Source organism: Callithrix jacchus, chromosome 11, assembly GCF_049354715.1.
Source record: "Callithrix jacchus isolate 240 chromosome 11, calJac240_pri, whole genome shotgun sequence".
NCBI classification, from domain to species: domain Eukaryota; kingdom Metazoa; phylum Chordata; class Mammalia; order Primates; family Cebidae; genus Callithrix; species Callithrix jacchus.
Window position 1 is genome coordinate 18,044,606 of NC_133512.1, and position 12,843 is coordinate 18,057,448.

At 47.8% G+C, this 12,843-nt stretch overlaps 2 protein-coding genes across 10 annotated transcripts in view; both read right to left on the bottom strand.

Moving 5' to 3' along the window:
* The window catches only part of GRB10 (growth factor receptor bound protein 10), a 212,968-nt gene that overhangs the window by 121,323 nt on the left and 78,802 nt on the right, over positions 1-12,843 (bottom strand). For 7 of the 9 annotated variants that reach the window (XM_009002182.4, XM_009002177.4, XM_054237093.2 and 4 more), the window contains one exon: positions 1-88. The exons of the other annotated variants lie outside the window; for them this stretch is intronic. Coding sequence is in view for 4 of the 7 variants with exons in the window: in XM_009002177.4 (XP_009000425.2) it covers positions 1-88 (88 nt within the window). In the remaining 3 variants the exon portion in view is untranslated. The remainder of the gene's footprint in view (positions 89-12,843) is intronic. 9 annotated transcript variants of the gene reach the window in all.
* Positions 1,378-12,843, bottom strand: part of LOC144578329 (uncharacterized) — a 79,803-nt gene continuing 68,337 nt past the window's right edge. The window contains exon 3 of the mRNA XM_078342440.1: positions 1,378-1,533. Coding sequence (XP_078198566.1) covers positions 1,472-1,533 — 62 coding nt within the window. The 3' untranslated portion in view covers positions 1,378-1,471. The remainder of the gene's footprint in view (positions 1,534-12,843) is intronic.

Below are 12,843 nucleotides of genomic sequence, written 5' to 3' on the forward strand. Positions count from 1 at the left end.
CCTGGCGATTCACGAGTCGGTCAGGCTGTGTGGGGAGCCCTGGTCCTGCCGGCTCTTGTTGACTGCGAGGTGTCTGCTCCACTTTGTCCTAAAAAGAAGGACCACAGCAGAAAGGCCGTGAGTTCACAAGCAGCATCCCACACTTCTCAATACCCAGCTTCCCCAGCACTTCTTTCTTACTCTATTCCTTACTTCCTTTCCACTTAGCTACTTCATCCGTTTTCAACGATAGGTGTTGAACGTAAGACTGATTAAGGGAAGCTAATTGTGAAAAGGTGCAAGCTGTTCAGCAAGGCAGTTAAAAGTTACTTCTGTGTTTGGGCTTAAATAGCTCTCCCTGTATAGCAATTCAAAGAGCATTACTGCCAACTGCTTGATTTAGGCAGTGAATATAAATAGTTAACAGTCCGTGAAGCACATGCATTTTCTGTAACAACTACAGGTAATCAAGCGTTGGGCGTTCTGTTATCTAGGACAGAAACATCTAGAGGGTGTTTTATAAGTGGTTCCTTCCACAAAGTATAAGTAAGGAGCTCGGTGGCATTTTTTTTAGTCATTAATATGAGAACAACGCTTTAAGGCAAAACGTAAAACAGTAATATTATGACCCTAAGCCCACAGTTCGAGAAACGCACCTGCACGGGACTAGAAGCCAATGAAAGATACATTCAAACGTGGGGAAAGAAAACGTGTCTTTTAATACGTACATGCTTATAAATATTATCAGTGACTAACTTGGGGTGCGGAGATGTTCGTTTTCTCTTACATATTTATAAAACCTTTGAAATCTTCATGTTGCATATATACTACTACTTCCGTAATTAGAAAGGTTTGAACGGTGCCAAAAGTACAAGATCTGCACCAAAACTACTATTAATATATATATATAGTCACAAATATCATAGTTATCAGCAAATTCCCTCCTATTCATGCAAAAGAGACCTTCCAGATTGCAAACACATGAAACATCTGGCATGCAGCGTGCTCTGACGGCCAACATGCACAGAGTTCCCTCTGCCAGGTGGGGCTCCCGCCACAGAGGCGGCCACTGAGGCACGGGAAGGTGAGTTACTACCCTCAAAACCCTCATCACCCAGTGGGTCCAGGCTGTTCTGGGTTTCGAGCTACAGGGTCCACGCTCCTTCCCACCATTTTGCAGTGCTCAGGCTGCCCAGGAAACTCAGAAAAGCACACTGACTTCAACGAGGCAGCAAGCAGCAGGCCCAGGGAATGTGACTGACTCGTAATTGCCAGAATGGTTCCCAGCAAATGCCTTCTCTGCCCAGAGCCCTCCCTGCTCACGCATGAAATGTGATGGAAACTCACTTCTCTGCTGCGTGCACACTGACCTGGGAGCAAACAGGTTTAGGTCTGGTCAACGCTGTGCTTCACGGGCCACTCACAATGGGGGGAGGCACAGGGCAGCCCAGGGTACAGACTCCAGCAGGGTCAGCTCACCCACATCTACCACTTAGAAGGAGGAAGCTTGTTCCCTGGGAGGCAAAGTCGCGTTCACACCTTCCTCCAGAATATCTGGAGAAAACAAAATAAAACGAACAAAGCCCTAAGGAAGGCAGACATTTTCACCAGCTTCTCTCTTTCCCCACTTTCAAAAGAAATAGCTTTCTTTTATTTTTTATTCATAGATGTAAAATTTGCTAATTATAAAAATCTGTATTTTCTGTATGTTAAAAAAATGAAGAAAAAATTAAAATGGAACCTCCCTTTTTTCAGAATAACAAAAACAAAAACTACCACATGCATCTATGCAATGTCTGGATTATTTACAGAGAACTTGTATACTCTACTTGAGTCTCATGAGAATTACAAATGTTCCTGATAAAAACCGAATCATAATCATCTTCCTCATATTGTGTTTTAATATCATTTTTGAAATTTTTCAGTTCAACAATCATCTCCGTCGGCACTCTAGCATAGTTTACCAAGTAGATGCATGGTGTAATTCATTTCACCGATATCTGACAAACATATAGGCTGTTGGAAATGTAAGCTTTTGACTAAGAAAGAGGGGAAGGACTGTTTAGAGCACGTGGTGTCTGGGAGGAAAGAGTAAGGTCCCCAAGATCCCCTGCAAGAGGCGCTGAGGAGACAGCTGGGCTCCCTGGCCACTGGGGAGGGCAGTATCTCCCAACCCAGCCCCACCAGTTCAGCCATTCCCCAGCTAGTTTCTGCAATTCCACAGCCAACATTCCCCACCCAGCCTGCTCTTTGCCATCTCAGAGGAATATTTTTCCTCTTTTTTGAATTTTACAACAATCCATGCAAAGAAAATTTTTATATAAATATCTAACCTAGGCCAGGCACAATGGGTCACACCTGTAATCCCAGCACTTTGGGAGGCCAAGGCAGTGGATCTCAAGGTCAGAGTTTGAGACAAGGCTGACCAACATAGTGAAATCCTGTCTCTATTAAAAATACAAAAATTAGCTGGACGTGGTGGCACGCATCTATAGTCCCAGGTACTCAGAAGGCTGAGGCAGGAGAATTGCTTGAACCCGGGAGGCAGAGGTTGCAGTGACTCATAAATAAATAAATAACCTAGAGTAGATATAAAATTAGCCTAAATCCTACAACAGTGGGATAAAAGCATTTCCTGGTCTTTGCCCCTTTGTTGGGCATAATTAGACACTATTGAAATCAGATTGTGTAAACAATTCTGTGTTTTCCTGTCCCTGTCTTCAACTATTTTAAAACTTTGGTAAATACCTTTTATTTTCATATTCTGAACTACTCTAGTAGCCACTCTGCAGTTGTTTTCAACTTTCAGACAGCATAAATAATGATCAAATAAATACCTTCGAGCACAAAACTCTGTCCACATTTCTGATGATTTGCTTCAGATCCCTAGAAGTAGAAGGACCAGGCCAGAGGTCATGTGTGCTTTTTTAAGATTCCAGATACACACAGTCAAACTCTTCTTCACACATTCACCCTTCTACTTGGAGAGGAGGCAACTGCCTCTTTCATAACTCCCAAGCCAGCCAGGGACTGTTTATTTTTCTGGAATTTTTTTCTGGCTAATTCCAGAGGTAAGCAGCGGCCCCACCCTGTGGTTTTAATATGCAGGTCTATAATGCTGAGGTTTAACATTTTTCATAAGCGAATTAGCCCTTTGTATTTCTTCTTTGGGGCTATCCTTTAAAAGGTCAGCTAGCCTAGTTCCTGAGGCCCAAGAGCTTCCAAATCAAAAATGTCCATGAATGAATCACAACCCCGACACGCATCAGCTAAGGGTTTGGGGCCAATTACCTGGATTCCCTGAGTCAATCTGCTCATCTGTTTATGATGGAAAACCTGAAGCCAGGCTGAGCCCTGGGTGAGCACCCATCCCTGGTGGCCTGCCGGCCTCCTGGCCAGGCTGAGCCCTGGGTGAGCACCCATCCCTGCTGGCCCGCCGGCCTCCTGGCCAGGCTGAGCCCTGGGTGAGCGCCCATCCCTGCTGGCCCGCCGGCCTCCTGGCCCATTGTCACTGAACACTGACTTGCTTCCACTTCTCCCGTGACCAGCTCTTTATGCAGCAAGCAAGTCAGTTCATTCACATTTGTAGCAAATGTTTTCCCCACCTTGCTTGTCTTTCAATTTCATCAGATTTTTGATTCTTAAAGGTATAATTCAGAACAGTCAAGTCGATTGACTTTGTCTTTTTGGCTCATCATTTTAAGCTTGAAAATCACGTTCAGCCTCTGTCAAGAAAACTGAAAAACCTTCATTGGTGTTTTACTCTGATTTCCCTTCTGACTTGATGTATTACTCTTTCCTCTTCCTGACAGTTATTTTGTGGGATAGCAAAAGGGGAGGAAACACAGTGATTCCTTCCCCCACAAGAAAGTGGCTGACTAGTTCTACCAGGACCACTTAACACCCAGGCCTTCTTTCTGTCTGATTTGGGAGGTCACTCTGCTCACGTGTTACAATCTTAAAACACATCCAAGTGTTTCTCAGCCAGCTTCTCGCCGGTTCCACAGAGCTGCCCACTCCCGGGCCGGCAAGCCACATTTTCCATTCTCACAGTCTGCCAGCGTGTTTTCTCATCAGCAGAACATTTCCCCTCTTGCTTCTTTTATATGAATTCCTTAGTCATTTTCTTCCAAGCAAACATGAAAGTAGTTTCGAAGTTTGCTTAAATGACTAAAACATCTCATCTGAAATATTTACTGCTACGTATGTGAGTAATTACCTCGCACTGCTAATACGAATGTTGCTATTGGGCTGATCCCACAGACACTGTGAGACTATATCAAGAAGATATGGTACCCCATCTATGCCAAAGGGTGGATGGAACCAGCCTCCAGATCACCGAGGGCCTGCACAGCCCTGCTCCAGGCCTGTCCCATAAGGAGCAAGGCCTTGCAGGTGAACAAGCACCTTTGGGACTTCCTGCGCACTGTGAGCCCCATTCCTCAGACAGATAGATGACTGCTTTGCCCGAGACCTCCCCTTTTAAATGCCAACCAGGCTCCACTAAGACATGCATTTAGAAGACAAGTAATTTGCAAACCTAATTTAAGGCAACCTTATCTAAATAGTGTCACCAGATTCACAAATACAAATACAGGATGTTCAATCAAATTTGAATTTCAGATTAATAACTAATAATTTTTTTGTACAAATATGTCCCAAATATTTCATGAGACTTATCCTAAAAATGTATTTGTAGCTTATCTATAATTTAACTGGGGATACTATATTTTATCTTGCAACTCTCTCAAGCATTGTTAAAATCTGACAGGCTTGCATGACAAATTATGGCAGTAAGAAAAAAATTTCAACAAGTGGCTCATTTGTTTATGAAATTCCAAGGTCAAAAAAGAAACGTACCTTCTTTAATTCAACAGACAGATGCTTCAGACACGAAGGCTGTTCTCTTGCGAAGCCAAAAAAGATTTCATGGTATGACAAATGATGGTAATTGTAAAATAAAGCCAAAACACAAAACGCAGCAGGGAAAAGTTAGCCACTGTGGCAGTACAGAGCTCATCCTGACAGAGCTGGAAGGTCAGGGGCAAACGTCTACCCACCATTCAAAGGCAAACAGTGGCGCTTTGCCAGGTGAGGGGTAATGAACATAGGGACAAGAACAAAAGGTTTATCATCACGCTAGCATGGTTTCCTCTCCAGGTTAGTTTTTGTTTTTCTGTGTGTCTGTTTCCCAGCCTCGCCCACTGGGGAAGGACTGGACAGGGAGTTGGGGGAGGCCCTGTGAGTCTACGCTTAACACTACGCTGTCTACCTCTAGGGGAAGGTGGAAGGATGGGAGAGGGCAGCCAAGGTCCTTAATTAAAGTCCCACAGGTCACTTCACTCATGCTGAACCTTCCCAAATCCACATGCTTTAGAAAAACTTGCCCAAGTCAAATAAGCCCATCCAGCAGATCAGGGCAGAACCACCACCTTCAAGATGAACATGAGAAGCCCTCCCTCTCCTGGGTGACCCAGTCCCAGGCCCTGTGCTGAGCCAGCTCCTGTAACAGAGCCCTCCAGTGGGTGAGGAGAATAGTTTCTGTCTGTTCCTCCATCCTGTTCCGGGCAGCCAGCCTGCCTGGGCTGCATCGACCAATAGCTGGTCCTCTGGCCCCGGGTGGTGGGCGGCCAATGGAGCCAGGCCAGGCAGGAACGTGGCCCGGGAGGCCAGCTGGGCTGTTCCTTCCATAAGCCGGTTGCACAAATGCCCCCTGGCCTGACTACCTCAGGCTCCTTGCTGGCCCCAGGCTGGAACCCACACTCAGCTGCTTTCTCTAGACCCCTCCAGCCCCTCCATTAAACTCCTTTTTTTTGCTCCCACTACACTCTGGAGGGTGCCGGCTGCAGACTGCCAAGACCCTGGCTAACAGAGGCAGGTGGCTTAACTTCCCTCACTCTGCAGATGAAGGGCTGCAGGTTTCCAAGAATACACATAAAAAGTGACTCGTGGGAGGAAGAAAGTGGTGAGCTGTGCTGTGGACTCCGTGGGCATGCCTGCTGGGGTACCAGGTGGCCTGGTGTGGCTGGTCCTCACCTGGGAGAACATGGCAGAAATGCAGGCTCCCAGGCCCCAGCCAGACCTGCTGAATCAGGCCTGCGATGGGGGACCCAGGTGTCTACATGTGAACTGCCCTCCCTAATGTAATGCGGCTCATATCTCCTAGAACTGGAGGAGCCACCAACCCAGCTGGTTTTCCTCAATTCCAAAGTGACCGCTATGTGCCTCTCAAAGGACTTGGCCCCGGATGCTCACTATGTAGAATGTTCTCTGCCCCACCCACCATGCACACCCCAAAAACCCATCCTCAAGGCCCATCCTTTTGGCACCTTCTCTGACAGCCCCAACGAAAAGTTTACCTCCTCGGACGTTTCCCTGCAGCCCTGCTTCATTTCCAAGCAGGAAGTAACAAGAGCGAATGGATAGGTGCCCTTCTCTCCCCAGAAATGGGCCCCTTGGACTCATCCTCACAACCCCGGCACACAGCCCAGCCTCATCCCAAGATCTGGGGCAGGGATGCCTCTGCCTCTCTGTGAGGATGGAGGGACAAGAATGCCCCATCACCCACCTTTCAAAGCTCAGGCTTCAGCAAACAGCATCACAAGGAAGGCTGGGCTTACAGCAGCAGGGAAGCAGCCCTTCCACCAGTCACTGGAGCTCCATTTCAACTAGAGCATCAAATGTACGCTTGCCTCTGCGGGTGCCAACCGGTGTAAGATGCACAGGAGGAACTGGCCCAGGAGAACCAGGGGATGCTGTTCACTGAGGATTCAGGTAGTTTTCTTATCTAAAAAGTGAGAGCAATGCACGGCTGGAGGGGCAGCGGGAAAACTGGATGGGAGGAGAGCAGTGCCATCGTCAGTGTGGTGGGCACTGTGGCTTCCCTACTTTTGAGGTTTTGGGACCTGGAATGAGCCACTACTGGCTTCCCTGCTCCTCAACTTGCAGATGGCCTATCGTGGGATTTCACCTTATGACGATGTGTCCATCTTTCCCAACTACTCGGGAGGCTAACGTGGGAGGATCACTTGAGCCTAGGAGTTCAAGACCAGACTAGACAACATAATGAACCTCAACTCAAAACCAAAAAACAGTTAAGCCAACTTTAATTTTTTTAATGATATCTGAGATGATTTTATACAATCCTGTCACTTAAATGACTTTAATCATTTAAATGAGTTCTATTAAATAGGAGTGTAATTTGAAAAAACAAAAAAAAGAGTAGGCCGCACTCCGGCTCAGGTCCCAGGCCCCCACATGCTGGTTAGTCCTGGCTTGGAGCAACTGTCTCACCTTCGGGGTATCGATCTCCACACTTTCCTGGGGCAGAACGGCCACTTCATAGGTCACTTCTGAGGTTCAAATTAAACTAACATAACCAAAGGGCCTGCCCAGAAACTAAAGCTACAAGGCGTTCAACAGACAGCAGACACTGAGCTCACTACTGAGCACGGGGCCGGCAGCCTGCATATGAGGTCTTTCTGTCCCCCTCTGTCTACAGCAGGTGGCACGTGGTGGTGTCCTCAGGCTGCCCTGTGCACAATATTTTCAGGACCCAGAGAACGGTGCAGAAGGCACACTTAATAACTCCACTAAGGTAAACAAAGACCAATGCCACAGAGAACAGAATGACAGGGAGTCGCAACGTCTTCCACCTAGGAGAATGCCCAATCAAAACCTACAGGCTTAACAGGGATCAACTCTAAACACTACAGGGACGCAAAACAACCAACCAAATTAAAACAAACAAAAGTAGCAGATGAGGACAGCAGATGAAAATCGCTCCTGAGGGTGCAGTTGAAAGGGGCTCTCCCAGTCCTCCGCCACCCCACAAACCCTCTCCTGCAGCTACCCTCACAGATTTTTGGTGTAGAGGCAGAGGAGAAGACGCAATCCTATATGACCCAGCCTCTGAGTCCCAGAGCTCCCTGGGGCCTTCCTGCAGGCAGTTTCCTGAACCCCTCCTGCCACCCGGGACATCAGCTGAGACGGATGGGGCACATTGCTGGAGTCCACTGACTCTGGACTGGGTCTGCAGATGAACATGTGAAATGCAACAGGCATGGGGTTTGTCATTTCACACAAGATGCACTTAAAGAAGTGGAATGTTTCAAACTGAGCCCCTGAAGCGATTGCTGCCCGAGTGGTGAGTGACTACCTGTGTCACCAGCCTTCTGAAAGTGGAGGCATCGGCCACATTCCAACTCCTGCTATCCCCTCTGCCAACTGCACACAGGCCTGCTCTAGAACTGTTAACACACGCAAGCCGTCAGATGCACTGTCGTTACAGATTTCACAACCACCAGTCTTCCTCAGCCATGTAACTACACTTTTATTAAATATTAACACAAAATGGCAGGGCCTCTCTGCTCATTGAGATCCTGCGTACCAGGTACAGCGCTAGACAGTTTACATGCATTCCCGCTTAAATTGTGTCTTGAATGGGTGCTGTGGGTACCTCATTCTTACAGATAAGAAAAAAGGAGGGCGGCAGCTTGCCCAGCGAGTCACATCTCATGACCGTGGGTGTGAGGCCCACTGGGTTGAGTCAGAGAACAAGTCCTTAACAACTGAGCTACGAGTAACAACAAAATCTGCCACTCAGAGAAATTCCTAAAACATGCAGAAACTCCACAAGGCTGAAAAACAATTCCTAAAACATCAGCGCACTTGGTAAAAAGCTGCAGTATCAGCCCTCCAATTCTGTCAGCTGCAAGGTGTGCAAAACTAGTCCCTCGAATGGAAATAACCCTCATCCATAAATGGGCCAGAGCCATTTTCGCCTTTGAAATGACACTGCCTGTTTGGATGTTACACTTTATGTCTATGCAAGAGGAAAGGGAGCAAGAGGTTTTCAACCAGAGTTTTCAGTCAAACAGATCTTTAAACCAAAACAAGAGCTGCTTCCAAAAGCCTGAAATGGGGTTAAAGAAAACTCAGCAAGCCAGCTGTCCCGTATCAACGAGCACGGGGATGCTCTTTGCTTGTAATTGTATTCATACAGGCTGCTGAGTCCGCCGTGAAAATATCTGGACCGGCCCTGGTCAAAGTACAAAACAACTTTTCTCCCAAACGGTAAGAATGCCTGGCCTGGCAGGGAAATGCCACCACACAAAAAATGATCACATTCTCGCTAAAATCACACAGCCTAAAAAGACACACATCAGTGGCTTGTACTACTCCACCCATATTCAGACACTTATTTCCACAAAACTACCTCCAAGTGCAGCAATTCTTGATTTAAAAACAAGAGTAGTGCGTGAGCTGCGTCACTTTGACCACCCACTCTGCGGCATTCAGCACAGAAACATCAATTCCAGCTATTCGGGGCGGGGGGGGGATTATTTTTTAAAACTGTTTTATTGAGATATAAGTTACATAACATAAATCTCATCTGTTGGAAGTGTACAAACCAATGAATGTTGGTATAATTAAGGATCTGTACAACCATTGCCACAATCTAATTTTAGAACATTTCCATCACCCTACAAAGAAACCTCCTGCCCAGAGCCTGTCAATCTTGACAAATGGTTTTCCCAAAATAAAAATGCCTTTGCCAAGTCAGTTTTGTTCCTGTTTTTGGATCCGGTATCCCCGCATCAATGAGGCATTTTGGCCGAAAGGGAGGCAGCATTCGCGCTAGAATTTCTACAGAGGAGTAGTTACATGACCTTGGGGAGATATTAAACCACCCTGTGTGAGGATAACCTCCAAGGACTACTGAAGATTTAGTGTGATCACACATGGAAAGCAAGGCGGAGTACATCGCAGCTGTTATTTTTACTACTGCCACTACTGCCCCGCTACCACTGTCTCCTCCTCCTCTGCTGTCGCTACCTTCCCTCCCAACACTTCCACCAGCACTCCACCCCTTCCCACCACCTCCTTCCATCTCCCTCACCTCCACTGCCACATCATCTCCACCTCTACCTTCTCCACCTCTTCCACCACCTTCACCTCCAGCACTTCACCCATCTCCTCTACCTTCTCCACCATCACCTCCACCTCCTCTCCCGCCTCTATCACCTCCACTCCCTCCATCCTCACCTCCACCGTCACATCACCTCCACCTCCTCTACCACCTCACCATCATTTCCATCATCTCCACCATCACTTCCACCTCCTCCATCCTCACCTCCACCTCTTCCATCATCACATCACCTCCACTTCCTCTAACACCTCCACCATTTCCACCCTCACCTCCAGCTCCTCCACCACCTCCACCTTCACCTCCAGCTCCTCCTCCTCCGCTACCTACCCCTTCATCACCACTTCTACCCATTCCAACACCTCCACCCCTTCCCGCCACCTTTACCTCTTCCACCTCCATCACTTCCACTGCTATCATATCTACCTCCACTCTTCATTATCTATTTCCTCCTCACCCTCCACCACCACCTCTACCATCATCTCTACCTCTTCCTCCCCTGCCTTCACCCCCTCCCACCACTTCCTCCATCCCTAACTTTAACAAAAAGGCAACTATTCAGACACCAAAATATCCACGTGTATTAACAAAATGTTAATTTGTTAGAATAGTCAGCATGTAGCAGTATCTTAATCAATTATGAGTTCTACAGTAACTTAACCATCACGGAAATTAAAAGATCTAACTGTGGAATCCCCAAACTACCCACTTCATAAGCTGACAACACAATCTTTAAAGTATTACTAGAGGATCAGTGACCATGCAAGTTATGGTCAAATTATGTTTATAGATTTAAATAAAACTTGAAAACAAACAACAAAGTTCCACATAGAATAAACCATGTTTCATTTCTGGCCCCAGGGTATTCTAGCCAACTACGACTCAAAGTTCTGGAAAAGTGGGAGAGATTCCCGGTTTCCCTCCCTGCGTATTTCCTAGTCCTGTCACTTGCCCCTAGCTGGTCACTGATAATCACTGCATACAATGAGCTTCAAGAGGCCTCAAAGGACCGGGTCCAAATGTCACCAACATGCCAAATCCCTTCAGGAGGCAAAGGGAATCCAGAGCCACCCAGCTCCATCATGTGCACACCCACCCATGTGTGCATAGCCAGACCCCAGATAAAAAGGACCGAGTAAAAAAGCCCTAATTATCAAAAGGCAGTGTGGCACGCTAAGGAGAGCACAGCTGTTTGGTGCACTGGCTGTGGGGACAACCCCTTACCATCTCTGAGCTTCAATTTCCTTGTCTAAAACAGGGAGTATAACCCTGAGCCCTCAGGGGCGTAAACAAAGTCACTGCAATGTGCCGAACCCAACTTCTTCTGCTTCAATCTTCTCATTTTCTCTCTGGGTCCCACAACCCCTGTAACCTCTACACTAAAACCAGAGAACCAAACCATGTGCAGTTGAGAATGAGCAACCCAAGCCAGGGTTGCCTTCCTGGCAGATCAGGGCTGTAGGACACACATGACACACCCACACTCTCTCTCCTTGAGCAGAAGGAAGAGAGAAATCTGTTCCTTGAACTTTCTCAACAATAATGTCAGAATTTGGAAATGATTCTCATTGTCCCGGCTGACCAGGAAAAGGCCCCAGGGTTTGATATGATGTAATCCTTGGTGGTGGCTTTTCCTCATTTCTAAGTCCCTCCCGCAGGCGGAGGGCTGTCAAGGGTAAATGGCAGCCAGTGCCAAGAATCTGGAGGCAGAATGAGGTAAGCTAGGCCTGGCCTGGAGTTCCAGCCTGGGCCCCCGCGGCACACCTGGACCAGGTGTGACAGCCCTTGAGGGCAGGTGGGTGCTAGAGCAGGGAAGGGCATGGAACAGCTTCCAGGTACAAGAGGAAGGGCTGGGCTGGCAGGGCAAGAGGAAGGCAGTTCACGGTGATGCTTCCCAGAGGCGTGCCTTCCATGGAGCTTTGAGTAAAGCTCGTTTTATTCACAAAATGAATACACAGCACAGATCCCAGGGCTCAGGAAACTCAATGTGCCAAAGAGCAACTTTTCCCTGTAAGACCAAACTTGCACAGCCCTTACAGCAGGAAGAATTGTGGATCCCAACCTTGCTGTGGCCCCGAGAGACAGTTCACCTCGCCCCTGCTGCGGCCACGAGAGACAGTTCACCTCGCCCCTGCTGTGGCCACGAGGAACAGTTCACCTCGCCCCTGCTGTGGCCACAAGAGACAGTTCACCTCCCCCTTGCAGGGCCTCGAGGAACAGTTCACCTCGCCCCTGCTGCAGCCCCGAGAGATAGTTCACCTCGCCCCTGCTGCGGCCACGAGAAACAGTTCATCTCACCCTTGCAGGGCCTCGAGGAACAGTTCACCTAGCCCCTGCTGCGGCCCCGAGAGACAGTTCACCTCGCCCCTGCTGCGGCCACGAGAGACAGTTCATCTCACCCTTGCAGGGCCTCGAGGAACAGTTCGCCTCGCCCTTCGGGTATGAACAATCTCATTGCGGCATGAGCTAAATGTTTACAAACCGCCAGTGTGACAAACTATGATTCTGAGCAAATAACCTCACTCTCTGTTCCTATTTCCTCACCAATAAAATCAGGTTTTTGGACCATGTGATGTCTGAATTTCTTCTGAGTTCTGAGGCTGAGTCTGCACACTCCACAAAAATGTTCCAAAGTAAATCTATTCCTAGAACCATGGTTAAAATAATATTATGGGTGACTTCTGACCTTCTGGCCGATATGAAATATAAAGGATTAGCTGTACCCTCTGTCCTTAAATAACTAAAACGGAAACAGTTTTCATACATTTGACAACAGGCAGCATGGGACAGTGATTCCTAAGACAGGACCCACATGACGCAGCCCCACCCACGCCCACTGTCTGGCTGGAGAGAGCTTCCGAGCTGCAGTGCACAGAGGGGGATCTCCTTTCCAGGCAGAGCCTAGGGTTGTCCTAAGGAGACTGAGTTTAGCATTC